Source organism: Sus scrofa, chromosome 4, assembly GCF_054392235.1.
Source record: "Sus scrofa isolate SSC_HxYL_T2T_F1_AM1 chromosome 4, Sscrofa_HxYL_maternal_Yorkshire_Landrace_v2.0, whole genome shotgun sequence".
Classification (NCBI taxonomy): domain Eukaryota; kingdom Metazoa; phylum Chordata; class Mammalia; order Artiodactyla; family Suidae; genus Sus; species Sus scrofa.
The window spans coordinates 94812487-94840357 of record NC_139386.1 but is presented as its reverse complement, the minus strand read 5'-3'; the positions used below and the strand labels follow the sequence as shown (position 1 = coordinate 94840357).

General features: G+C 41.8%; 1 protein-coding gene, 1 long non-coding RNA gene and 1 pseudogene across 34 annotated transcripts in view; 1 reads left to right on the top strand and 2 right to left on the bottom strand.

Moving 5' to 3' along the window:
• Positions 1-19651, bottom strand: part of DCAF8 (DDB1 and CUL4 associated factor 8) — a 48307-nt gene extending 28656 nt beyond the window's left edge. Inside the window, exons 1-7 of one of the 33 annotated variants that reach the window (XM_085020375.1) lie at positions 19323-19534; positions 18390-18462; positions 15399-15521; positions 14420-14557; positions 13458-13603; positions 5717-5823; positions 3244-3318 (exon numbers count right to left, since the gene is read on the bottom strand). In XM_085020375.1, the coding sequence (XP_084876501.1) occupies positions 3244-3292 (49 nt within the window). In that variant the 5' untranslated portion in view covers positions 3293-3318; positions 5717-5823; positions 13458-13603; ... (2 more) ...; positions 18390-18462; positions 19323-19534. Of the gene's footprint in view, positions 1-3243; positions 5050-5302; positions 5824-6645; positions 6830-13457; positions 13604-14419; positions 14558-15398; positions 15522-18389 lie in introns of those variants that run through there. The other 32 variants (XM_085020382.1, XM_085020378.1, XM_021088540.2 and 29 more) reach the window with 32 other exon arrangements.
• Positions 9212-9459, top strand: LOC106510118 (small ribosomal subunit protein eS27 pseudogene; annotated as a pseudogene).
• A 5686-nt stretch (positions 19652-25337) lies between the features above and the next one.
• Positions 25338-27502, bottom strand: LOC146404031 (uncharacterized). The gene is made up of 2 exons (XR_014843995.1): positions 27225-27502; positions 25338-26040 (listed from the first exon to the last, which is right to left on the bottom strand). It is a non-coding gene; the product is annotated as an uncharacterized LOC146404031 (long non-coding RNA).
• Between the last annotated feature and the right edge of the window lie 369 nt (positions 27503-27871).

The following is a 27871-nucleotide window of genomic DNA, read 5'->3' as shown; positions in this document are numbered from 1 at the left end:
AATTTCCGACAATTAGATACCAAATTCTCCTAACAGCCAGACCATATTCCAATGAGCATTTTGGCAGTGTTCTAGAGCTGACAGGACCACAACATCAAAACTAAGGTCAAGAGGGAGTTCCCTCTGTGGCTCAGCAGCAATGAACCCGACTCGTATCCAGGAGGACCTGGGTTCCACCCCTAGCCTCACTCAGTAGGTGTAGGATCCAGCGTTGCTGTCAACTGTGGTGTAAGCTGCAGGCCCGGCTGGGATTCCGAACTGCTGTGGCTCTGGCAGCTACAGCTTCGATTTGACCCCTAACCTGGGAACCTCCATACACCATGGGTAGGTACGGTCCTGAAAAAAAGCACTAAGGTCAAGATATGCAAATAGGAAAAATGAATTTTAAACACTGCTCATGGACTCCTTTCTCCTCAGATGACTAAGAATTTTATCTTGCCAGAAGTAAAGGCAGACCAGTTATGTGTGACTCTGGTATAAGCTACCAGAGTCGACTTCAATGTCACACTGATGTTTAAGGATTTAAAGTGAGAGTATCTTCTTGCTTAGTCATTTGGATTAGAGAAGTAATTTCTAAAAATCTTTGAAGCAATGGAACCTCTTTTCAATGAACTCTTAGGCAAAGCCCAATACAAAAAAACCAGATAAACAATACATACACTTTCATTCAAATAGTGACAGAAGGTTGGGAAACATAAACAGCTCTTTTCAAAAAAGCACCTCAACTAAGAACACAGTGTGAAAACAACAGGAATAGGAACTGGAAAAAAGGGGAAAAGGGCAGCAACTATATTTGCTGAGACTGCTATATTATGCTGAGAAAGATTAGTAACTATGATTATCTAAAAGCAACTGGGTTTGAGATTGGGAGTGGTGAGAAAGGATAAACTATCACACCAATCACTTCTGTGGGGTGGAAAAAAACAAACTCCTACAATTTATTGTTAAAATTATGATAAACTAAGATGACGTTGGGAGCCTTACTACATTAAGAAAAGGGCCAGAGCGTATCATAAGCTCAGTAACAGGACTCTTTTTAACAGTCAGTGACCAAGATGTAGCTAGGGGTTGGCAAATTTTTCCTAAATGGCCAGATAATAAAATCTTAGGGAGTTCCTACTGTGGTGCAATGGGATCAGTGGTGTCTCTGGAACGCTGGGATGCAAGTTCAATCCCCAGTCTGGCACAGCAGGTTAGGGATCTGCACTGCTAGAGTGTTGCCACAGCTGCAGTGCAGGTTGCAAATGCGGCTTGAATCTGATCCCTGGCCTACTAACTCCATATGATGGGGCGGGGGAATTTAGGCTTCACGGGCCACATGGACATGGCACAACTATTCATCTCCACTGCTGCAGCACAAAAGAATCCATAAATACTATTTAATAAGTGCGGCATGACTGAGTTCCAATGAATTTTACAAAAACAGCAGCTTGCAGGCCTGTGGATTTGGCCCGCAGGCCGTAGTTTGCCAATCCCTGATAAAGTTAACGGCCAAACTCCCAATCAACTGTATACCTTGAACCCCTTTGGAGTCCTGTGCACTTCAACTAAGCCCAATGAAAAGTCTAAGCCACTCTCCTCTACAAAAGATGAACCAACAGCACTGTTAAGAAAAGAACAAAGGGAGTTTCCATCGTGGCACAGTGGTTAACAAATCCAACTAGGAACCATGAGGTTGCGGGTTCGGTCTCTGGCTTTGCTCAATGGGTTAAGGATCCGGCCTTGCCGTGAGCTGTGGTGTAGGTCTCAGACGCTACAGCTCCGATTAGACCCCTAGCCTGGGAACCTCCATATGCCACGGGAGCAGCCCTAGAAAAGGCACAAAGACAAAAAAAAAAAAAAAAAAAGAAAAGAACAAAGGGGAGTTCCTGTTGTGGCTCAGTGAGTTAAAACCTGATTAGTATCCATGAGGATTTGGGTTCGATCCCTAGCCTTCCTCAGCGGGTTATGGATCCGGCACTGCCGTGTTGCCACAAGCTGAGGTTGCAAATCTGGCATTGCTATGGCTGTGGTGTACTGGCAGTTGCAGCTCCAATTTGACCCCTGGCCTGGGAATTTCCACATGCCGCAAGTATGGCCCTAAAAAGACAAAAAAAAAAAAAAAAAAAAAAAAGAGAGAGAGAGAGAGAAGGAGAACAAAGGAGCAATAAAACAGCATGTTGAAAAATCTCCCTTTCCTTTACTCAACTTTATTGCTCTACCAATCACATCAACTAGAATTTAGCCAATGGTCCTGACCTACAAGGTGCTGAGATATGCTGGATTCTGTTTTGCCCAACTACATCCATTTTGAAGGACTTTATCTACTTTAGTTAGAAGTTGGCTCAGAGTTGACACGTTTTGGTCAAATAATCCAGGTAGTAGCTATACTCTATCAGAATCTTGATATTCTGCCTTCAAATCTGTCAGATTCAATGATTTAATATTTGGCAGCACAAGTCCTTTAAAAAAAAAGAAAGAGAAAAGAAAGAAAAAAAGCCCCAATTCCAGTTGGTTCTAATTTCATCTTTTATCTAATATCTCTATTGAACTATGATCTACCATGAAAAGAAACTTCTCAGGGTTCCCATCGTGGCTCAGTGGTTAACGAATTCGACTAGGAACCATGAGGTTGCGGGTTCGATCCCTGGCCTCGATCAGTGGGTTAAGGATCCAGTGTTGCTGTAAGCTATGGTGTAGGTCACAGATTTGGCTCAGATCCCGTGTTGCTGTAGCTGTGGCATAGGCCAGCAGCTACAGCTCCAATTGGACCCCTAGCCTGGGAACCTCCATATGCCAAGGGTGCGGCCCTAGAAAAACAAAAACAAAAACAAAAAACAAAAAACAGAAAACAAAAAAAAAGAAAAGAAACTTCTTCTTAGACGTAGGGAGCCATACCTTCCCAACAACTCCCTTGGTCCCACCACCAACTAGATTTTCTTTTTCTCCATTATTAATAGCATCTCCTAGATTTTGTCCACTCTTGCAACCTTTGAAAATTCCAAACCACTTGACCTTTCACAGGCACAACTCTATTACTGTTCTTCTGAAAACAATCAAATGAAAGTTACAGGAGCAAAAGTACCAGGTGGTCCAAGGTGTTTTCTGTGTAGTTTCCTATACTCAAAACAACACAGGAAGAATTCACTCTTAGGAAAGATTTCCTTCTCTCCACTAAAATCCAGATCTCTCTACTTTCTTTGCAGGAGGAGGAGGACCTCTGTCCAGAGCAAAAATAGCTTCACCTTCATTTTGGCCCCTTACCATTAGCTAAGTCTGTTTTGCCATCTGTGCTGCTCCCTTTGCTGGACATCTTGAATGATGTTTACTGTAGCCAGCCTGGATTCAGGAGATGAAGAAAATGAAACAATTAGGAAACAACCTGGAAAAGATGATAAAAGGCAACAGGAGATATAACAGTGTACAGCCTTTGTCACTTTTATAAAAACGACTTTTCTGTGTGTGTACAACAGAGCTTCTCAGCTGCTGAAAATTATGCCAGACAGTCCCACTGGCCCCCATGTCTAAATTCCATAAAAGGGCATATCTTTGGGAAGCCAACTGCCATCTCTTTACCTTACACCCTGAGGAACTGGCAGTAATTTTTCAGATGGGAAAAAGGGAATGGAAATAAATCCTGGAAGAGCAGGCATATATCAAGTGACAGATTCTGCAAGTAAGCAGAGAACCTCAATTCAAAACAAAAAGCTAGCTTCAGCACTGCCCTCTAGGCAAAAATCTTCTGTTGTAAATACTAGTCGTTTGTATCTATGAACTTTATAAAATAGTTGTCTTCACAATATGAAGAGGAGGGTCAGACTCTGAGTATCATTTTACACATAAAACAAGAGACAGAGAAACTGAGCTCTTGTGGTAAGAGCTTGAGCTTTACGTTCACTCAGATGCCTAGCTTCAAACTTAAAGGCACAGATATTTACCATGGATTATAAGAAGCAGAGTCAAATTAGAATGCAGAAACATCCTTCCTCTAAGAAAGAATCTAAAAGGTTTTTTCTTCCCTCTTATGACTAGTAAGTCAGTCACCATGTGCAAAGCTGGAGGAAGAAGGGCAGTATTTCCATTAAACCATTTCAGACCATTTTATAAAATGGCAAACATTATTTCACCTGGTCCCAACAACTCTCACCAGGTGTATCTGTTTGACAAAGCCTTAACTAGGAACTGGGGTACCTAGCTTTATTCCTTTTATACCACTATAATACATTCATTATTTTTTCAAGGCCTCACTCCCACCTCGAGCAAATTCCAAAGAGCAAAGAATAATATTATTCAGACCAGAATTTTGTTAAGCTCTTTCAGTGCCTTGGACAAAAGGCACTGGTAAAAGACAAAGTATGATTATGACTCCAGTCCTTGTACCCAGGCACACTGGCCTCTAATCTTTCAACAGCCCTTTCATTCCCATAACAATTATCCCAGAAGCAGCCCCATCTTTATCCTTACTCCCTTACTTTCCGCTACAGAAATCCAAGTAGCTTCAGAAAAAAAGTGTCTTCTGCCAAGAGACAGCTGCCCAAAGCTTGCTTGTAGTGGGCCAGAGTGGAGGAGTAGAAATAATGCAAAAGCAGGGACTGAAGCTAAACTTGAGGGAGGGATATCTAGAAGGGTGATGATGAAACACAGTGCCAACAAGAAAACAGATTTGTGAAGCCACATAGAGAAAAAAAGAGCTGTTTGCAGACCAGGCTGTTTTCTTCCTCCTACTTCAATGATGTATTTTTGTACAGCATTCTGCACCTAACACTTGTTTTTTCCTCTCAGTAGTTCCTGTTTATGTTCTTTAGTAACTCAGCAATATCTTCTCCAGCTAGGGCTTAAATTAATTATACTAGTTGGAAAAGTTTTATAAAGCAGGGAGAACAATTGCACTGCTTTTGTTAAGATTAAAAACCAAGATCAGAAGAGTTCCCATTGTGGTACAGCAGGAACAAATCTGACTAGGAACCATGAGGTTTCAGGTTTGATCCCTGGCCTCGCTCAATGGGTTAAGGATCCGGCATCACCGTGAGCTGTGATGTAGGTTGCAGATAAGGCTCGGATCTGGCATTGCTGTGGCTGTGGCTGTGGTGCAGGCCAGCAGCTGTAGCTCCAATTCAACCCCTAGCCTGGGAACTTCCACATGCCGCAGGTGTGGCTCTAAAAAATATATAATAATAAAAATAAATAAATTAAAAAAAATAAAAACTAAGGCCAGAGATCCCGTTGTGGCTCAGTGGTAATGAACCCGACTAGAATCCATGAGGACAAAGGGTTCCATCCCTGGTCTGGCTCGGTGGGTTAAGGATCTGGCATTGCTGTGAGCTGTGGTGAAGGTCACAGACGAAGCTTGGATCCCTCGTTGCTGTGGCTGTGGTGTAGGCTAGCAGCCACAGCTCCGACTGGACTCCTAGCCTGGGAATTTCCATATGCTGCAGGTGAGGCCCTAAAAAACAAAAAACAAAAAATAAAATCTAATGTCACAGACATACTTTATGGTCAACTGAGAAAAGAGCTGATGTATTCTCACCTCTAGAATCAAAAGTGTCAATCACACTATACTTCCCAACACACAATGATCCACTCCCAGAGAGGAAGTATTAAGCAGCTCCAGAGAACACTTTCTCAAACCTAAATCTCATCATCTTCTACAGAAACCCAGACTGCCTGAACTTTAGACTCATAATGGCTCCAGAAAACACATTTCCTGGGCAGGAGGAGCCAAATGCCTAATGCTTACCTAGCTCTGAGAAGTGGGAAAAGGAGAGCCATGAGGTTCAGCCTATACCCAGAGGTTGCAGAGCTCATCTTTTGGGAAACTGGTTTAAGGTTCTTGCACGAAGGGATCTTAGAGGAAAAAAGTTGACAGAATTTATTGCTAAAACCTGTGAATACATATGTCACCTCTGTTTAATCACTGAGCTGATAGGCAGAAAGGTTCTAAAGGTCACATTTTAGCTGCTACAGAGTTTAGCAAAATTAGTCCTAGTCTGAAACTTTAAAGTCCAGAGTTCTAGTACCAGCTAAGTTATTAGCAAACTTTGTAACGTGACCTTGGATGTACTGCTTGATCTTCTCTGGGCTTCATTTTCTTCTTTTGTAAAACAGTATTTGTAATTCCAGAGATGGTACAGTTAGGAAAAATCATATGTTAAAACTTCTACAGAAGAACTTTCTTAGAACAGTGGTCTCAAACTGACTATGAACCTCCATCAGTGAAAACTGAGCATGAACTCTTATTATGTGTGTACGTACACACACATTTAATCAATTTATATTAAACATTAGGCTTAATTTTTCCAGAAAAAATTTAAAAATTTTCAACATTCCTATACACCACTGGATCATCTGCTATACCCCTGGGATACACACATTCCCATTTTGGAGGAATGCTTTTCTAAAAAGCCAAGAAATGACAATGATAAAATACAATTACTTTGGGCATGAGTTGTTATTGTATAAATATCTGTCAAATGAAGAAACTAAAAACCATCTCAACTCCAGGGCAGAAATCAGAGTAAGTGCCCAAATTAAAGCAGGCTAAGGTGCTATGACCATGCCTTAGGTCTTAAGTATAGGACTCACTCTAGAATTTCTTCTATCACCAAAAAATATAACCTTATTCTATAACCTGACGTTAGGACCACATCTGACTCAACTTAAAATTACCTTCTTTATTCTTTAGGGCACTCCATTCCCAACAAATCCACTGCTTTTTTACCTTCATCAATTTCCATGTAAAATCCAGTTCAGAGCAAACCAATCTGAGCTTGGAAGAGCTGATGAGCTCACTGCCCCAGGTAGCTGGGGGAGTTTAATTAGATTAGCTCTACTGCCTGTACTCTAAAAATAACCATAACTCCTGCCAAAGTGAAGGTTAAAGAGTAAACTATTTATTGGGGGATGGGGAAAAAAAGATCCAAGTGCCATTTTAATTTTACCTAAGAAATTTCAGTAACCTAGAATTTTGTCTTAATAAGAAAAGGGCCTTAAATTTTTAACCAAATACGTAACCAAATATTAGCTAAAAATTAAGCAGGAGTTAATACAGGATGTAAGAGTACTTCGTGGAAGAGATACCAAATGTCTTTGTTTAAAGCCACACTGGGGCTGATTTCTTTTCCTAATATAGACAAAAGATTTATACAAGAAGCTACGTATATTAGAACTACAGGACATCCAAATGTAAAATAAAAAAAAAGAAGAAATTCAACTTGTATGTTGTACAATATACAAAAACTAACTCAAAATAGATCACAGACCTAATGTAAAAGTTAAACAATATAACTTTCAGAAGAAAGCACAGCAGATAATCTTTGTGACTTTGGTTTAAGCAAATTATTTCTTAAAAGAGAATGCAAAGAAAACACAAACCATAAAAGAAAAAAATGAATTAGCTGGACATAGCAAAATTAAAAATCTACTCTTCAAGAGACAATGAAATGAAATGAAAAGACAAGCTAGGGACTGAAAGAAAATATCTACAAAAGACATATTCAACGACAGCACTCAGAATGTATTTAAAATTCCTCACAACTAAATAACAATCACTTGAAAAAGATGATCAACATTAGTCACTAGGAAAAATACAAATTAAAACCATAATGAGAATCCTCTACATATGTACTAGAATAGTTAAAAAATTTTAAATAGGAGTTCCCGTCGTGGCGCAGTGGTTAACGAATCCAACTAGGAACCATGAGGTCGCGGGTTCAGTCCCTGCCCTTGCTCAGTGGGTTAACGATCCAGCGTTGCCGTGAGCTGTGGTGTAGGTTGCAGACACGGCTCGGATCCCGCGTTGCTGTGGCTCTGGCGTAGGCCGGTGGCTACAGCTCCAATTCAACCCCTAGCCTGGGAACCTCCATATGTCGCGGAAGCGGCCCAAGAGATAGCAACAACAACAACAACAACAACAAAAGACAAAAAAAAGACCAAAAAAAAAAATTTTAAATAATAATGAAAGTTTATCAAGTGCTAACAAGGAGTAAAGCAACTAAACTCTCATACACTGCTAGGAAAAAAGGTAAACTGGTAGTCACTTGGAAGAGTTTGGCAGTTTTCTACAAAATTAAAAACGTAAAGAGTTCTCATCACGGCTCAGCGGTTAACAAATCTGACTACATCCATCAGGATGCAGGTTTGACCTCTGGCCTTGCTCAGTGGGTTAAGGATCTGGCATTACTGTGAGCTGTGGTGTAGGTCACAGACTTGGCTCGAATCCTTTGTTGCTGTGGCTGTGGCATACACCGGCAGCTACGGCTCTGATTCGACCCCTAGCCTGGGAACCTCCACATGCCATGGATGTGGCCCTAAAAAAACACTTTTTAACCATACAACCCAGGAATCCTACCCAGATATGTATTCAAGAAAAATGAAACTACATATCTACCTAAAAATCTAAACATAATGTTTTAGCAGCTTTACTCAGATTCATCAAAAACTAGAAACATATTTTTCAGCTAGGTCATGGATAAACAAACTGTGGTCCACCACACAATGGACTACTATTGAGCAATAAAAGGAAAGAACTACTGATATACCCAGCAACATGAATGGATCTCAAATGCATTAGGCTAAGTCAAAGAAGCTATAGATATAGGATTCCATTTATAGGACACTCTGGAAAAGATAAATTATAGGGAGAGAAAATCAGTCACTGCTAGCACTTGGGGAAAAGGAACTAGCCACAAATAGGATGCGAAAACTTTAGAAAGATGAAAATGTTCTATGCTTCCATCACATGGTGGTGTTACATAACTATGCATCTATTAGAATCCATGGAATGGGTCCATGAAACAAATGGTAAATTTTATTGTATTATTGCATGTAATCAATCAATCTAGCCAGAAGAGAGAGTAAGAGAGCTAGGAATTGGGGGAATAATCACATAACATGTTAAATGACAGATAAAAAACCCAATAATTAAAAATACTAGGAATTCCCATTGTGGCTCAGTGGTAACAAACCCGACTGGTATCTATGAAGGTGTGGGTTCGATCCCTGGCTCAGCTCAGTGGGTTAAGGATCCCGCACTGCTGTGAGCTGTATGGTGTAGGCCGAAGATAAGGCTAGGATCTGGTGTTGCTGTGGCTGTGGGCACAGGCCAGCAGCTGTAGCTCTAATTTGACCCCTGGCCTGGGAACTTCCATATACCACGAGTGCTGTGCTAAAAAGTGGAAAAAAACAAAAACATTAGATTCTCCCTTTCTGGCAGTGATGACCTCCCCACAAGAACATGCCTCTCACAAAGGATCTCCTACATTCCTCTTCGGAAGAAAGAGGAAACACAAGAGGTATCTGGTGCAGAGTCCCAATTCCTATTTCATAGTTGTGAAATGGACAGGATGCTATAAAACAACCACCATCTCTAGCCATGCACAAACAGTTGTTTTTTGTGTTGGCTGCTCTACTGTTCTCTGACAGTCCTCAGAAGGAAAAGCAAGGCTTACAGAAGGATGCTACTTCAGAGGGAAGCAGCACTAAACACCCTGAATCAAGATCAATGGGAAACCATCCCAATAAACACATTTGGGATATAAAACAAAATAACAACAAAAATACCAGCATTTCAAGGCTGTGTTTTTTGTTTGTTCTTGTTTTTGTTTTTTGTTTTTTAGGGCCACACCTGCAGTATATTCAAGTTCCCCGGCTGGGGGCTGAATCACAGCTATAGCTGCCAGCCTACACCACAACTACAACAACATCAGATCTGAGCTGCATCTGTGACCTACACCACAGCTCCTGGGAATGCTGGATCCCCAACCCACTGAGCAAGGCCAGGGATAGAGCCCTAATCCTCATGCACACTAGTCAGATTCATTTTTGCTGTGCCATGATGGGAACTCTCAAGGCTGTGATTATTAATACAAGTTAACTAATAGGTCACAATATATGAGAGCAAAATGTCAGATCTTCCTGCTTAAAAATTAAAATATGGATGAATTTTTGCTGCAAACAAAGCTGCCTTATCAGCAACCACATTAAAGGCAAGATGAATCTTGGGAGATCCTGCTGTGGCACAGCAGGTTAAGGATCTGCTGTTGCCACAGCTGTGGCATAGGTCACAACTGCAACTTGGATTTGATTGCTGGCCCAGGAACTTCCATATGCCGTGGGTGTGGCCATAAGAAAAAAAAAAAAAAAAAGGCAAGATGAATCCTCAACTCATACAAAGTCTCCAACCCTACTGTCTAGGTGACAACTAAGAATATCAGACGCTTAAAGTAGTTCTAGTGGTTGTACTATTAATTTGTACACATATGCTTTTTATTTTTAAAATTTCTCTCGGGTACATTTTAACTCCTTTGGAGTCTAGGGAAACTGGTATGGTAACTCTACCTTACCTCAGGTTCAATGGACATTTCAACTTCTAAATAATATCACTGTCCTTGATATCTCTACTAAGACCTGAACTCATACTCAGTGAGTTTACGAGTTACATAATCCCAGCATTCTCTCAGATCAGTCTAGCAGTCTTGTTTGACATGTCTCATTTTGCAACTCAAGTGCCCAATACCCGTATTTAAATGAAACAAAGGTGAAGTCCCCTGGTGGCCTAGCGGTTAAGGACTCAGCACTGTCACTGCTGTGGCTCAAATTCAATCCCTGAGCCAGGAACTTCCACGTGCCATGGGTATGCACCCCCTGCCCAAAATAAGACAAAGTTTCAGAATTTCCTCTGGAAGTAAAAGGTGATCGTAGAAACTACTTCAATTATTAGTAACATAGATCTCTGAGAGCCACACAATCCCTGGTTCCTCTTGGGAGGGCAGATGTCCCATACCACTCATAACTGAACAGCTGTTCAGGGCTGATCTCCATCCAAAGTACAAATTTACTTTTCAGTCTGAGGCCCCACAGTCCATCTGGAATCAACCAGTCCTACTTTCTCCATCCCCAATTTCTGCCTCCAAGCTGAAATGGTTCAATTTAAATCCATTCTCCTTACCTTACTATTTTTCTACTTTACAATAAACACTTCTCCAAGCCAATTTTTCCAACTCCTGTTGCCAGCCCCACTTTAACAGTACAGGGTTTATTAATCAGAAAAAGAACCTCAGGCACTAAATTTTAAAGGACCACCCGAAGGAAGCTGAAATTCATACTGCATAAAACATGTTTATAAAAGGGCAGGCCTTTTAGCTCTGGGCTGCTCTCTAGTAAGCAACTAAGTAACTAGTAAGCAAGTAAGTAACTCTCTGGAGGAGTTAAATATACTATACTGTCTCCTCTAGTAAACTGGACAGAGGAGCAAAACTATGAATGTTTCTGGATCAGGGAAATTAATCTTTAATACTATTGTGCAGATTTGACAACACTGGGTAACCCAACTGTATAGCATCTCCAGCCTCCCTTGTTTATCTATAGGCCTCTGGCACCACCCAGTGGCCCATCTGTACCGAGACATAGCAGTAAACCAACAATGTAAAAGGTAATATGTGAGCTACAAATACAAGGCCATCACAACCCCTTTTGTAGCTAATAAATCAATTAGAAAAAAATAGCTATATGACTAACTAACTATGACATAAGAAATACAAGTGTCAGTATCATTTAAAAAAAAAGATTAAGAGGACATTGCTGCAGTTCAACAGAGTAAAGGATTATATTTAGTTTCAGGACAAAGGAAAAGCTTTCATGGTGAAATTAGCTTTTAAACTGGACTTTGGGAAGTTCCCACTGTGGCTCAGTAACAAACCAACCAGTATCCATGAGGATGCAGGTTTGATCCCTGGCTCCGCTAGGCGGGTTAAGGATCGAGCATTGCCGTGAGCTGCGATGTAGGTCACAGGCACGGTTCAGATCCTGAGTTGCTGTGGCTGTAGCGTAGGCCAGCAGCTGCAGCTCTGATTCAACTCCTAGCCTGGAACTTCCATATGCCACAGGTGTGGCCCTAAAATACCAAAAAAAAAATTAACAAATAAACTGGACTTTGAAGGAAGGATAGGATTTCAATGGGTAGAACTGAAGAAGCTAATCCATTGGATGAAAAGATCAAAAAACCTGCTATGTTCAAGAAAATACAACAGTAGTCTGGTCTGGCTAGGCTAGATGCTGGGATATAGCTCATTGGTTAAGTATTAGAAGGTGTGTGTGACAGGCATCAGGAAGATTTTGTCAAGGATAATAAGATGGATTGAAATGGAAAGAAAAGGGAGGAGAAACAAGTTTAAAAGCTATCACAGGCGTTCCCATTGCAGCTCAACAGGTTAAGAACCCAACATAGTCTCCATGAGGATGCAGGTTCGATCCCTGGTCTCACTCAGTGGGTTAAAGATCTGGCATTGCTGCAAGGTACAGTGGAGCTCGCAGATGCAGCTTGGATGCCACATTGCTGTGGCTGCAACTGCAGCTCCGACTGTATCCCTAGCCGGGGAACTTCCATATCCTGAAGGTATGGGCATAAAAAGAAAAGAAAAAAAAATCTATCACAGTCTCTAAAGAAGCAATAATATCCTGTCTTAGGCCGATGACAGAGGAAATTAAAAGAAGGGAATCTATGTGAGAAACATTGTAAAAGCAGAATTGCTAGTTATTTGGCTCAATGAGCTCAAAAAAATAAAAAAGACAAGTTTGAATCTGGGTGCCCAGAGGAAATTAAGTGCCAAAAGTGAGAGACTGGCAAGTGGGGAAAGAGAGGAATCTGATTTTGATTTATGTTTAAAATCTAGGTTGACATGTCAGGAAAGTAGTGGAAAATCAATGCAGGTCCAAAATTTGAGAAATAAATTAGGGCCAGATACAGGCTTGAGAATTATTTGTACAAAGAAGCTTCAAAATCAAATACTTTGTGAATTATACTCCCCCCCCCAAAAAAAATAAAGACTCAAGAAAGGAAAAAATCTTGGAGAATTCCTACCTTTAGGAAATAGAAAGAGGGATACAGAGAAATGCTCAGGGAAGTAGAAGGAATAATAAGTTTTAAATGCCTTGAAGTCAAGAGATGAAAAGGTTTCAAGAAAGGTGGGATGGTTCATGGTTTGACCCATGGAATTACCTTAAGAAGTAAGTGAGAATGCTGGTTTTCTTCCTATTCAATAATCATAAAATAAAAGGATTCAGCTATCTCTTCAGTTTAGTTAAGTCCATTAAAATTATTTCCTTAAAAAACTTATCAGGCTACCAATTAATCATAACCTGAGACCCATGTTTAAACACTTCAAAAATGTTTTCATTCATATTGTCATTTGAACAAACCTTTTGCACTTTAAATACACTTTTATAAGAAATATTGAATTCTACCTTTTAGCTCAATCTGTTTCATCACTTGGCACTGAAGAGACTTTTTTTTAAAGACAACATATAGTATAACAAAAAAGAAAAGGGCTTTAGGGTCAGTCAGAACTAGGCTTGAATTCCACTTCTACCACCTACCTTTGTTTCTTCATTTATAAAATGGGATTAATACTATTACCCTGAAGGAGTTAGTGTGAGGATTAAACACATTTGCAACTGGCTGTCTGTACACAAGAGGCACTTACATTATTTTTCCAGCTTCTCATCTCTGGTTCCATATTGGTTAGAGAAGCCTGGGCTTCTTGACACTCAACAATGATCCTCCAAACACTGTACACAAATTAGGACACAGTTCCAAGTCTATGACTTTTGCTTACCTGCTCTCAGTGGCCTTTTAAAAGAATTCAGAGAACTCTGTTAAAATCTTCTTTTGAGCACATTCGTGTTCTATTAACTGAGGTAAAGCAATATACCCCAGAGCCCAAAACTAAGTCTCCCTCTCTTTAAGACCTGCATTTATAGTTTATTGACTTGAATTCTACTAAGAGTATTTCAGACCGTGTTAGGAATGCACACTAACCCTTAACTGCTGTCTCCAGCAGCAGAGCTAGGGAACATTTTATAATAACATTTAAGCCTATTCATCTTGATTTAAATGATTTTAAGGAAAACCCATTTCTAGGGAAATTCCATTGTGTTTCTACTATGATTTATCTTTACACCAGAATCCAGTCTCTATTACCAGTTTTTTCCATTTATATTTCAAATTTTTCTTAAATCGTTGTAAAGGGCACTAGAGAGATGAAAGGGTGATGCTCCAAAGGTACAACTTACAATAAAACAATAACAGAGAGGCTAAAAACATCAAGAAGTTCCCTCCTATGTGCACTAGACCAGAGGACAGAGTATAATGTGGGTCCCAAGTAAGGGTAACACATGCCTGCTAATGTGGCAATGTTTAAAGTACACTAGAAGAATACAGCCTTGGCTACCGCTAGAGGTATATCCTAGAGTAGCTTCCTAGATGGCTAAGAAAAACCAGAAACAAACAAACAAAAAAAAACGACATGTAAGGCAAGCATGGATGCTTTACACAGACCTCCTCAAATAGTATCCTTGGAGGATAAGAGCAAATATCTAACCTCTTGGGTAAAACAACGAAAATTTCTGCAATAACCCAATCCATTAGATAATACATTTCACTAACCTTTGACAAATTGATCACTCACCATGCCCTATTTGCAAACTCAGAGCAGCATAAATTCATTAGTTTATCTTTGGCATACACATTCGTGGCGTTAAGGTAGTATTTAAGAAATTGGGCTTCTGGCCCAGAAACTATGTCCTGCAGAGGCAGAGATAAAAGACTGCTATAAAGAAGTGACCAATTGATCACACTCTCATTTTTAAAGACCTTTCAAGGACTTTCTTCTCGCTCCAAGAATAACTGAATCAGTAAACAAGAACAGGTAGCACCTTTTTCTTTTCTAAGGGCTGCCCCTAAGGCACATGCAAGTTTCTGGGCTAAGGACTGAATCAGAGCCGCAGCTGCCGGCCTACACCACAGCCACACCAGATCCGAGCTGCGCCTGTGACCTACACCACAGCTCTTGGTAACGCTGGATCCTTAACCCACTGAGCAAGGCCAGGGATTGAACCCACATCCTCAAGGATGCTATTTCGCATTTTGAAGCCAATGAGCCTCAATGGGAACTCCAGTGGCACATTTTTTCTGACCAATTTTAACAGTGATAAAGTTTCTTGGGTAAATTCATGAAAATGAAAGACAAAAAAGCCTTCAATATTACGTAAAGCTAATCTAAATTCACTGGTGTTTGGCTCTGAAACTAAAATATACATAGTCACTACCTCCGTGACTATTCATTCAACTCTTTCAGTTGCCTGGGTTCCAAATGGATGAGGGTAAGTAAGAGATTATCTTGGCTCATGATAATCTGCTTTTAAAAAAAAAAAAAAGGGAAAAAAAGCTAATTCAATCTTAAAACTAACTCTAACACCAACGTGATGTAATAAAAAGCTCTGTTTGGATAACTCTTTTATAACCGAGACATTTCCTAGACATGTTTAGAATAACTTTTCTAAAGTAGATATAATCCAGAAATAAATCTATCTACTGAAAACAAAGTTCAACCAGTCAGTTCATGATTTTAAAGCCGGTAACTCACCTGACAGAAAACAGGACCTAGAGCGCAAAACACTGAAGATCTCAGTCTCCCACAAGAAGGCACACGACTATAGAATGTCTTCTACTAGTCCGTTTGCTTTTGAAACACCAGTATTGTTTTAAACTGGCAACAAAAAGACATTTATTTTAGCTCTGAGTACAAGCTTCTGTCTTAGGTTGATCCTAGTCAACACTAAGGACCACAGCGCTGAGACTGATTCTTATACATTTAATAGACTGCTGTATAAAATGCCCTGTCAGGTTGGTGGTGGGAACTAAGGTCACAAATATACCTAGACTCCCACTGCATCCACGATGGGAAATACTTCCTAATAAGATGCAACAATTCTCATGCAACATCCTGATATATAAAATATCTTAAGAAATAAGAGAATTTTACGGTTATGGTCTAGAGACTACAACCATTGATTTACTGTATACATAGGTGTTACCTGGAGCATAAAATGTGAAACCCTTCCTGATAGTGGTGGTGATGGGAGCGGATTTTCATCAAGCACATACAGTAATAAGGAACAAAGTTACGCCTCTTTCAACATATTTCCTTTTCCCCTCCCTACCCCACCCCCCATTCAACAAAGAACTCTAGATTTCATTAAAAACACAGTAATAAAATTACACCTCACTACCCTTCATCCTAAGAGTCTTTACCTTTCAATAGAGAGAATTTAGATCCTAGATGGTAGTAACAAAAGTTGGTCAACTCTCAGTTGATCACTGGCCTGAATGAATACAGTTGCTTTCATCACAATGTTATCAACACTTACTTAATTTTCATGTGCCCTTACCTCCCCCAAAAAGATGTGAAAGAAAAGCCAACAAGAGGAGATTAAAAAACTTTTCATCTGTCCTGTCATACTAAGATGGTCCAGCTGGGGAGATGAAATTAAAAAACTCTGCATTCCTTACTCCTTAGTCTAGATTCAGTTCATAAAGAAAGGGGACCTTTCCATGGTCTAATTTTTTTTGTCTTTTTTTTTTTTTTTTTGTCTTTTCTAGGGCCGCCCCCACAGCATATGGAGGTTCCCAGGCTAGGGGTCCAATCGGAGCTACAGCTGCCGAACTACACCACAGCCATAGCAACCCCAGATCCGAGTCTCGTCTTTGACCTACACCACAGCTCATGGCAATGCCGGATCCTTAACCCACTGAGCGAGGCCAGGGATCAAACCCAAAACCTCATGGTTCCTAGTCGGATTTGTTTCCACTGTGCCACGATGGGAACTCCATCCATAGTCTAATTGTTTTTGATAAACTACTGATGAGGATCACTGCAGAGCACAGGAGCTTGGAAAAAATACACTCCCTCTGTGGTGAAAAGAAAAAGGTTTAAGAAGTAGCTGGAGCTGAGGAGGTGAACACTGAAGCAGGAAAGGGAGGAATTACAATACCTATGTCACCTCTGATTAGGTGTGCTAAAAGAAAGACCAAGAGACAGGAGCAAAGAACAAAAGAAACTTACTGATGTTTAATTTAAGAATGCATTTAGAAATACACATACATCAACATCTGATATTCTTGGCTGTCCTCTGGTCTTGAACTCACACCAGACTGACCTGAATCATGCTCAAAAGACAACCCTAGGTGGGCATACACAAAGACACATCTAAACCAGCTAAAAATGAATCTGGGAGTTCCCTGGTGGCTCAGCAGGAAAAGGATCCAGTGTTGTCACTGCTGTTGTGCAGGTTCAATCCCTGGCTTAGAACTTCCACATGTGGTAGATGTGGCCAGAAAAATAAAAGAATCTGAACAAGTCACCAGGAAAACCTGTTCAAAAGCAAAATGCAAAGTGTAAACAAGCATATAATTTACTCAAAGCTATATTAATAATACACAAACAGAAATTTTTTTCTTAGTGTCTATCTTGTGCTAGGCATAGTGTTAAGACCTTCACATAAGTTCCCTCACATAATACTGACAATGACTCTAGGAAGTAGGTGGTATTATCCTGCTTTTAGAGACGTGGAAATTAAGATTCAGAAAATTCTAAGTAACTTGCCCAAGGTCAGGTGGCTAAGAAATCCTAGTACAGTACTAAGTACAGCTCTAAGTACAGCTCTAAGGACTGTATTTTTCCTTTTTTGTCTTACTGATGATCCACATACTGCCAATAATCTTATTACCATTCATAAAGAGCAATTTCTAATCACAACACTGTGTGGAATAAAACTCACCAGTGTCACACTCAACCTTTTCCTACTACAAACAATAAAGATATTAAGAATCAGCCAGGCCTACCTTCCAGAGCCACTCAGCTCTTCTGTCACATCCTATGAACCTCAACCATAGCACTATTCTCTGCTACCAGAAATCCAAGACCCTTACATAAATTACAACTATGTCCCAATTCCCTCTCTAGCAACGGCCCATGATGCTGACGTGCAGTATTCTGTTCAACAAGGATTCTTCAGATTAGATATAAAAGAGCACCACTCTTTTTTTTTTTTTTTTTTAAAACCCAAAATTTATCACTATGTCCTGAAAAGCTGGAATTCTGAGGTGGACTGAACTTAAGCACCACTCCCTAACTTTTAGTTAAAGGCAGCTAAACAGTCTCCTCTAAACAGAAAGAAATGACAACCCAAAGCCCTGAAAGGGAAAAAGACTTGATTGACAAAAGGCTAAGCAGAACTCCAGTAAACTAATGCCCAGCTTTTAATAGTGTAAGAAACATGATCTGCACAAAGGCAACACAAAGCAAACGAATGAAGAGGGAGACACATTCATTTCTATGCTTAACTGGAGTCATTTGAAGATATACAGCAATAGTTTAGGACTTCAAGTCAAGAGGCCCAGAGCCAATTAAACTTGTAAACGTAATTTAACCAGAGCTGGAACAAAGCCAAGAACAATACCCTAACTCCTTGGGAAATTGTGGTAGGAATTTTATAATTTTAGTGGTCAGCACTTGGGCACCAGGGTAGGGTCTGTCTTGGACTGAGGAATTTAAATGCCTTCAACTCCTACTCACCTTTCCTCCTTTATCACTGAAGTAGGGCCAGGCTGAGCTCCTGAGAAAATAGGCCTGTAGATTCACTGAAGGACTAAGAAAAGTTAAAGTTTAAATGGCAAGGGTGCCTCTTCAACTAAACATAATAAAAACATATTTATGAATACATGTTAGTACTTTTTTAGACCTCCTCAGGACTATTTAGAAGCACGGTAATTTATGACTACTGAACAAGTAACTTACGTAGTTACAGAAATTAAATGAACCAGGCAAGTAATCTCCCAGCTCCACTAAAACGTAAGTCATTTAAAAGGAAAACCTGAATCTTTTCAACGCCAACCCATAACCAAACCTCTCAACAAGCCACAGAGCAGGGGGAAATCCCGGAGAGAACGTGATAGCGCTAGTGCCGGTTTGTTTACAGAGACTCCAGCAACAATCATATGAGTCAGAAATTCAAGCCACTAGATGCTTTCCAACTAACAGGGACCAAATGGGACCGTTCTACGGTGCCCTGAAAGATTTAGGGGTGAAGGGAATTACATTACAAGGGTACAGGAACAGACGGCAACAACTGACTCCAGGGTTCTTGGACCTCGGCCTTCCGTACAAGGTGCTGGGCCCGAGAACTCGGGATGGGGGAGGGGGCACACAGCGCGGTGGCCCTGAGATGACGGGGAAGCGCAGGGCAAGCCGCGTCCCCCAATCTAAAGGGGAAAAGCGCACACAAATGGGTCACCCGACAAGGCAAGACGTCCCCGTGGATTGCGGGGCATGCTCCTGGGGGCAGCCGTGGGGCTGACCTGCGAAAAGGACAGCCACTCCTCCCGGCGGTGACTCGGGTCAGAAGGAGCAGACCTGAGCCCTGGGAGCTCGAGAAAGCAGTCAAACCTATCTTAAAGGGGAACGGGGCAAGGGGGAGGGGGCCAGGCCAAGCCGGAACGAGACACGGACCGGGTAGGTCAAAGGGGGGGGGGTGTCCGGCTGGGGCAGTTACAAGCACGGGAGCCGGCGAGACTCTGCAGCCCGCTTCCCGTCTTGGGTCATCCTTCTGCCAGCGGCTGCTCCGACTGTTCCAGGCCCAGCCGCCCCGTCCACTGCCGCCACCAACGCCGCCGCCATCTTACACTGGCCAGCGGCCGCCACCACCACCGCCTCCGCTCTCTGCGCTTGCGCCTGCGCTGCCACGCTTTCCGGCCCCGTTTGCGACGATGTGCTGGAGAAGACTGAGGGAAAAGTGGTCGCGCGAGCTCTCGGCTCCCAACCCTCCACCGAGGACGCATAGGGGGCGGGCCTAAGCCCAACGGAAAACGGAGCGGGCGGCGCGTGCGCATTACTGAGAAGGCGAAGTTGTTTTTGTACTGTTTGGAAGACTTCACGATCCTCGTGATACTTAAATAGAGTTAAAGGCCTTTCAGAGTTGTGGTTTAAATCAACTTCATTTCTGACGGGTTTGCAGGCAAACTCCTGGGCGACCTTCATGTTTGCCCTGTTTCTGAACAAGCAGTTTTCTCCAGATTTCTTCTGAAAACTCCATTTCCTTTGAGGATCTTAAGTGCTTGCTTTACCCTCGAGACCCATTTACCGCCCCCCCCCGCCCCGCCCCGAGCTTCCATTTACCCATTTTTAAAGAAGGGATTTAGAAGCTTGAGGTGCAGCTAAGCTATTCAAGAAGCTCTTTGAAGGGGGGTAGTGTGTCGAAGGTTCCAAAGACTGGGACAGATGATGTACCCTCTGCTTGTCTGACATCTGAAGGAAGCATGCAGGAGGCCCCTGAAAAAGTTACTCCCAGTTGCCGGGCCAGGGGCGTTTTGCCCAGAAGGCTAGGGTGTGAGGCCCCTGGTAACCTCCTCTACCGCTAACCATCCTATTATGTCATTATATATTACTTAGACTATTGCAAGAGATGCCTAGCTGGTTTGTCCACTTCCATCATTGCCCTACTAGTTAAATAAAGGACCCAGAGTGACCTTTTAAAACGTAAGCCAGGTCATAGTATTATGCTCAAAACCTCCGAAAGCTTCTCATTGTACATTAAAAATCTAAATGATCAAGAGGTTTTCCGAGGAAGGCCCTACACGACATGGCACTTATTTCTCCGATTTCATTTCCTCCCATACTACCTAGCTCTGCTCTAGCCTTACTGGTCTTCTTCTTGTCACTACAACCAAAGCATGGACAGCCTGAGGGCTTTTGTACTTGTTCCCTCTTCTTGGAATGTTCATCTACGGTATTTTTTACTAGACTCATTCTGTCCATTTAATTACATCTCTACCCAAAGGCTACTTCCTCAATCAGCTTTTAACTATTCCAACTAAAATGGTATCCTGCACTACCATCCTTCTCTGTCCTCTAACTCTGTACTTTTTCATAATTTTTTTACCATAACATTTAATCTATTATTACATTTTTATGGGAGATTTTTTTTTTTTTTTTGGACCATATCTGTGGCATATGGAGGTGCCCAAGCTGGGGTCGATTCAGAGCTTTAGCTGCCAACCATAGCCATAGCCACAGCAATGAGGGATCCAAGCTGTGTCTGCGACCTACACTACAGCTCACTGCAAGGCCAGATCTCTGACCCACTGAGCAAGGCCAGGGATCAAAGCCGAACCCTTATGGATACTAGTCAGATTTGTTTCCGTAGCACCACAGCAGGAACTCTGATAAGTATGTATTTGTAATCTAACTGTACTATTAGAATATAAGCTCTATAAGGGCAGGGACTATGTCTGTTTCATCTTTGTAACCCCAACACCCAAGAGGGCCAGAATACAAAGTAACTAATGCCCTACCATTCTTTCATTTATGCCACCAACAGTTACTGAATTCCTGCTACATGTAAGGCCTTCTTCTATGTACTGAGGCTGCAGCAGTGAATAAAATAAGCCAAGATTCCTGCTTTCATGGAACTTATTTATTGATGCAGGGGTTGGGAGTGTAAGGGGAAGAGGGACACACAGAACAGATTATAAGGAGCAAAGAAAAGGAAAATAAAGCAGGATAAAAGTGGGTTATTTGAGTAGGTATGCTCTTTTACATATGAGGTTCAGGAAAGGCCCCTCTGCTGAGGTAACATTCAAACAAAGATTTGAAGTGATACAGAAGGCACACACACTGGGGAAAGAATCTTCCAGGTAGAAGAAACAGCAATATAAAAAGACTTGAAGTTTGAGTGCATTTGGTGAATTCAAAGAATAACAAGGAAGCCAATGTGGCAAAAGAGCAGGTAGGGAGTTCCTGTTGTGGCTCAGTAGTTAACGAATCCAACTAGGAACCATGAGGTTTCGGGTTCGATCCCTGGCCTTGCTCAGTGGGTTAAGGATCTGGCGTTGCCGTGAGCTGTGGTGTAGGTCACAGATTCGGCTCAGATCCTGCATTGCTGTGGCTGTGGCATAGGCCAGCAGCTGTAGCTCCGATTAGACCCCTGGCCTGGGAACCTCCTTATGCCATGGGTGTGGCACTAAAAAGACAAAAAAAAAAAAAAAAAAAAAAAGAGCAGGTGGAAATTAGTTTGGAGAAACACAGTGGGAGTCAGATCCCTTACAGACCAATGAGAAGACTTTGGATTTTATTCTAAGAGTACTAGGAAGTTATAGAGGGTTTTGGGTGAGAGTGACATGGTGACATGATCTAATTTACAAATGAAGAGATTCATTCTGCTTGATTCTTTGAGAACTACCTGCAGGGAGGCAAAACAGAAGCTGAAAGACCAGTTAGGAATCTATTGCTCAGCCTGCAAGCAATAGGCCTGCAAGACTATTGCAGTGGAAGTGGTAGGAAGTGGTTGGATTCAGGATGTATTCTGAAGGTGGCAGAGGTGATTTGCTAATAGATTGAATATGGGATGTAAGATAAAGATTCAAGAGATCTCCTTTTTTTTTTTTTTTTTTTTTTTTTTTTTAACTTGAGCAATAGGACAAATAGTAATGCCATTTGCTGAGATAGAGCCTGGGGGCTGAGGTGGGGGGTGGTCAGGAGGAGATTTTGGTGGAGGAAAAATGTCCAGTTCTACCTTAAACATGTTAAACTGGAGATGCCTATCAGATTTCCAAATGGAGCTAATGAGTAAACAACTGAAATACGAATCTGAAGTTCATAGGAAACAATATGTGGTGTAAATTGGGGAGGTATTAAGGTATAAATGGCATCAATAGCCACTGGATGGGGAGCACTCACTTAGTTAATGTGGAAGAAAAGAGAAGCAGACTAGAGACTAAGCCCTCTAATCCTGAGACATTCCAACTAGTAGAGGTCAGAGAGAAAGAAAATCCAACAAGATTTATTTAAAAGGAGCAACAGGAGTTCCCGCTGTGGTGCAACTGGATTGCTGGTGTCTTGAGAGCACTGGGAGGAAGGTTTAATCCCCTTCCAGACACAGGGGGTTAAGGATCCAGTATTGCCACAGCTGCAGCTTAGGTGGCAACTGTGGTTTGGATCTGATCCCTGGCCCGGGAACTCCAAATGCCGGGAGGTGGCCAAAAAATAAAAAAAGTAATAAAAGGAGCAACAAAGAAATAGAATTTAAAAGCAAGCAAACAAAAAGGGATCTTAGAGAACAAAATTTTCAAACATTTTAAGAAGGGCACCATAGGAGTTCCCGTCATGGCTTGGCAGTAATGAATCCGACTAACATCCATGAGGATGGGGGTTCAATCCCTGGCCTTCCTTGGTGGGTTAAGGATCCAGCATTGCCATGAGCTGCAGTGTAGGTCACAGACGAGGCTTGGATCCCACGCTGCTGTGGCTGTGGCTTAGGCTGGCAGCTGCAGCTCTGACTGGCCCCCTAGCCTGTGAACTTCAATATGCCCCGGGTGCGGCCCTAAAAAAGACAGAAAAAAAAAGGGCACTATAAACTGTCATTCCTGTTTAAGAGTTTGAGGATAAGATGCCTGAAAATAGACCACTGGATTTTGAAACATGGAGGTAATTTGAGACCTTGACAAGAGTGACTTTACAGAGGAGCTATGTAGATAAAAGCCTTCCCATCTGTGGTCCGGCATGTGCAGCATATGGAGGTTCCCCGGCTAGGGGTCTAATCGGAGCTGTAGCCGCCGGCCTACACTAGAGCCATAGCAACGCGGGATCCGAGCCGCATCTGGGACCTACACCACAGCTCACGGCAACGCCAGATCGTTAATGCACTGAGCGAGGCCAGGGATCGAACCTGCAACCTCATGGTTCCTAGTCAGATTCGTTAACCACTGAGCCACGACGAGAACCCCGAGCTTCTCTCCTTCGTTCTACATGTTCTTCCAAAGTGATCTTATCCATTCTCATAGTCTAAACTTCCATCCACATAATGATGATTCCCAAGTCTTTATTTCCAAACCAGGCTTCTCCTTCAAGCTTTAGACTGACATACCTGGTAGCCAATGGCACATTTACTTATTTATTTGGCTGCCCTCACAGCATATGGAAGTTCCCAGGCCAGGGATCAAATCCAAGCTGCAGCTGCAACCTGCACCACAGCTATGGCAATGCCAGATCCTTAACCTGCTGCACTACAGCTTGAGATGGAATTCACGTACCATACAAATCAACCATTTAAAGTGCACAATGAATGGCTTTCATTACATTCACAGGTATGTGCAACTATCACCACAGTCAATTTTCAACCATTTTCATCGCCTCAAAAAGAATCCCAGGGAGTTCCCATTGTGCCTCAGCGGGTTAAGAACCCAACATAGTGTCTGTGAGGATGTGGGTTCCATCCCTGGCCTCTCTCAGTGGGTTAAGGATCTGGTGTTGCTGTGGTTGTGGCATAGGCTGGCAGCTGCAGCTAGAATTCGACCCCTAGCCCAGGAACTTCCATATGCCCCAGGTGTGGCCATAAAAAGAAAAGAAAAAGAAACCCAGTTCTTTTAAGTTATCACCCCCCATCTTCCCATCCCTATCCAGCTCTAAGAAATTACTAATATACTTTGTCTCTGCAGATTTCCCTATTCTGGACTTTGGTAGGAATAGAATCATACAGTATGTGGCCTTTCATGACTGGCTTATTTCACTTAGCATGCTTTCAAAGTTCATCCGTTTATCAGTACTTCAGCCGGTGTCAGTACTTTATTCTTTTTTACAGCCAAATATTTAAATTCCATTGTATGGACATACAAATGGGTTTGTCCATTCATCTGTTGATGGACATTAGGGTTGTTTCTACCTTTTGGCTATGATAAATAATGCTGCTATAAACATTTGTGTACAAGTTTGTGTGTGGACATGTTTCATTTCATTTCTCTTGGGTATACAACTGTGAATGAAACTGCTGGGTCATACAGTAAAGTCTACATTTAACCATTTGAGAAACTGGCAGACTACCTTGCTTTTCTTCTTCTTCTTTTTTTTTTTTTTTTTTTTTTTTTTTTTTTTTTTTTTTTTTTTTGGTGTGTGTGTGTGTCTTTTTGGGGCTGCACCTCTGGCATATGGAAGTTCCTAGGCTAGGGGGTTGAACTGGAGCTACAGCTGCCGGCCACAGCCACAGCAACGCAGGATCCCAGCCACGTCTATGACCTAGACTGCAGGGATCCTTAACCCACTGGGTAGGGCCAGGGATTGAACTCCTGTCCTCGTGGATATTAGTCGGGTTTGTTACCACTGAGCCATGAAGGGCACTCCATGACAGACTGCTTTTTGAAGCAGTTGTACCATTTTACATTCACATTAGCAGTATAACAGTCCCAGTTTCTCCCCATCTTTGCCAAAGCTTCATCTTTTTGGCTCTGGACATCCTAATGGGTATAAAGTGGTATCTCACTAGGGTTTTTATTTGCATTTCCCTGATGACTAAGGATGTCAAGCATTTTTTCATGTGTTAATTGGACAATTTTGTCTTCTTTGGATAAATATCTACTCAAATCCTTTGCTCATTTTAAAATTGGGTAACGTGTCTTTTTATGACGGAGTTATAAGAGTACATATTCTAGATACCAATCCTTTATTGGTTATCTAATTTGTAAATATTTTCTTCCATTTTGTGGGTTGTCTTTGTACTTTTTCGACGGTGTCCTTTGGAGCACAAACTTTTTAATTTTGATGAAGTCCAATTTATCTTTTTTTTTCCCCCTTTTCTTCTGTTGTTTATGTTTTTGGTGTCTTATCTAATAATCCTTAGACAAATCCAAAGTTATGAAGCCTTTACCCCTATGTGTTACACTAAGAGCCTTATGGTTTTACTTACTACTTTTAGGTCTTTGATCTATTTTTGGTTGTTTTTGTATATGGTGTGAGGTAAGGACTGAACTCATTCTTCTGCAGGCGGCTATCTAGTCATCCCAGCATGATTGTTGAAAAAACTATTCTTTTCCCACTGGATGGTTTTTTCACCCTTGTTAAAACTCAGTTTACCACAGATGTATGGGTTTATTTCTGGACTTTTAATTCTAGTCCACTGGCATCTATGTCTATTTTTGTGTCATTACCACATTGTTTTATTTCATTTTTAGGGCTGCACCTGTGGCATATGGAAGTTCCCAGGCTAGGGGTCTAATCAGAGCTACAACTGTCAGTTTATGCCACCGCCACAGCCACGGCATCTGAGCCACATCTGCGACCTACACCACAGCTCATGGCAATGCAGGTTAAAGGATCTGGAGTGTCACTGCTTTGGCTCTGGTTGCTGCTGTGATGCAGGTTCAGTCCCTGGTCCTGGAACTTCCACATGCCATGGGTACAGCTAAAAAAAATTAATTAAAAATAAATAAATAAAAAAGCAGCAGTCCATATTTGACCCGCCCTAACATGATCAAGCCAAACCATCCACAAACCAGACCTAGTTTTTTTCCTCCTATGTCAAATGGTTGAAGGAATTCTATGTTGCCATAGGTATGAGGTAAGAGAAAGGTATTACTGGTGCAAGAGATGTGGGTAATATGGAGGTCTGGGGCACTTTGTTCAATTTAACTTACTTGTGGCCACCAGGTTTGCTTGGGCTTCTTGCAAACTGTACAATATCCACTGTAATATATATAGCTATTGCATCTACCCAATCTGATGACTTTGCATGTCTGACAGTAATAGGCTGGTTGTATCGGCAACTGGTCACATAGTCACTTGCTATGTTGTGGTCAGGCACTGAATCTCCAGCAAAGCAAAGGAGATGCTTTGCAAATGGTGAAACTTTGTCTGCTATAGGTAGCATTGTCTTACTCCAGAACCTTAGAGGTCTGTGCTGGAATTTTCCTACTGTAGATTGCTACAGAATCCACACACCTTTCCCTACCACAAACACCTCTAGTATCATGTTATTCTCCACGTGATATAGCCCAAGCAACAGGACTGGCAGTATCACAGCCTAGACTTGCTGTAGAGGCCTTTCCCGCATTCCTAAGTTCATAATATGCTGCTTCCAAAACTGGAAGAGGCTTACCAACTCACTGCTTCTTTCTTGGGGTAAAGATAAAGTAACTTAGCTTTACTCTAGAGAGGATGTCCCAGAATGCTCCAGACCACTGAACACCTACCTAATAACCAACATGGCAGGGCCCTGCATCTTTTGAAGAATTAATCTTCAAAAGTGTATGTGTCTCACCAAGGAATCCTGAATATCTGAACTGCTTGTTCATCAGATCTGATTAGCCTATCCCTAATACCTGAAGAGCACAAGCTTAATAAAGCAAACAAATGTGATATTCTGCAGAATGTCCAGGTCCTTTTGGACTATACTGTGACAGAAAAGGGGAGAATTAAAGTAGCTCTAGATCTAGACTGTGAATATATATTGTTGCCCATCATTTCTGACTATAAACTACTTCTGAAACTTCTTCTGATTGGTATATAGAAAGAACATATTTACTAGATCTGGGGTCAGCAAACTTTCTATAAAAGGTAAGTACTACATGTTAATAGCCACATACTTACATCAGAGGCTGTGCTTCGCTCTCCAGTAAGTACATCCGACACAGGACACCGAGATTACTACTTGCTTAAGTTTGCAGCAGTCCACTGGAATCCACCACAGCCCATCCGATGTTTGCAAGGGCCAGAAAGGTGAAACTAATTGCTGCCATCTTCCCCAAAATGCGGTATTATTACTTTTTATTTACCATCTTGGCAGAGGTGGGGTGCAGTATCAGTGGCTTCTATTTGGCTTTTCTGTCAACTCCCAAATACGCCCATTCTGATTTTGTATTTGGACACTGGAAAAATGACCATAAAGTGATTTAAAAAAAAATTTACTGGAGTTCCCATCGTGGCGCAGTGGTTATCGAATCCGACTAGGAACCATGAGGTTGCGGGTTCAGTCCCTGCCCTTGCTCAGTGGGTTGCCATGAGCTGTGGTGTAGGTTGCAGGCACGGCTCGGATCCTGAGTTGCTGTGGCTCTGGCGTAGGCTGGCAGCTACAGCTCCGATTAGACCCCTAGCCTGGGAAACTCCATATGCCACGGAAGCGGCCCAAGAAATGGCAAAAAGACCAAAAAAAATTTTTACTTAATTTATTTATCTTTACAGCTGCATCCACAGCATATGGAAGTTTCTGAGCCACAGCTATGGCAACACCCGATTCT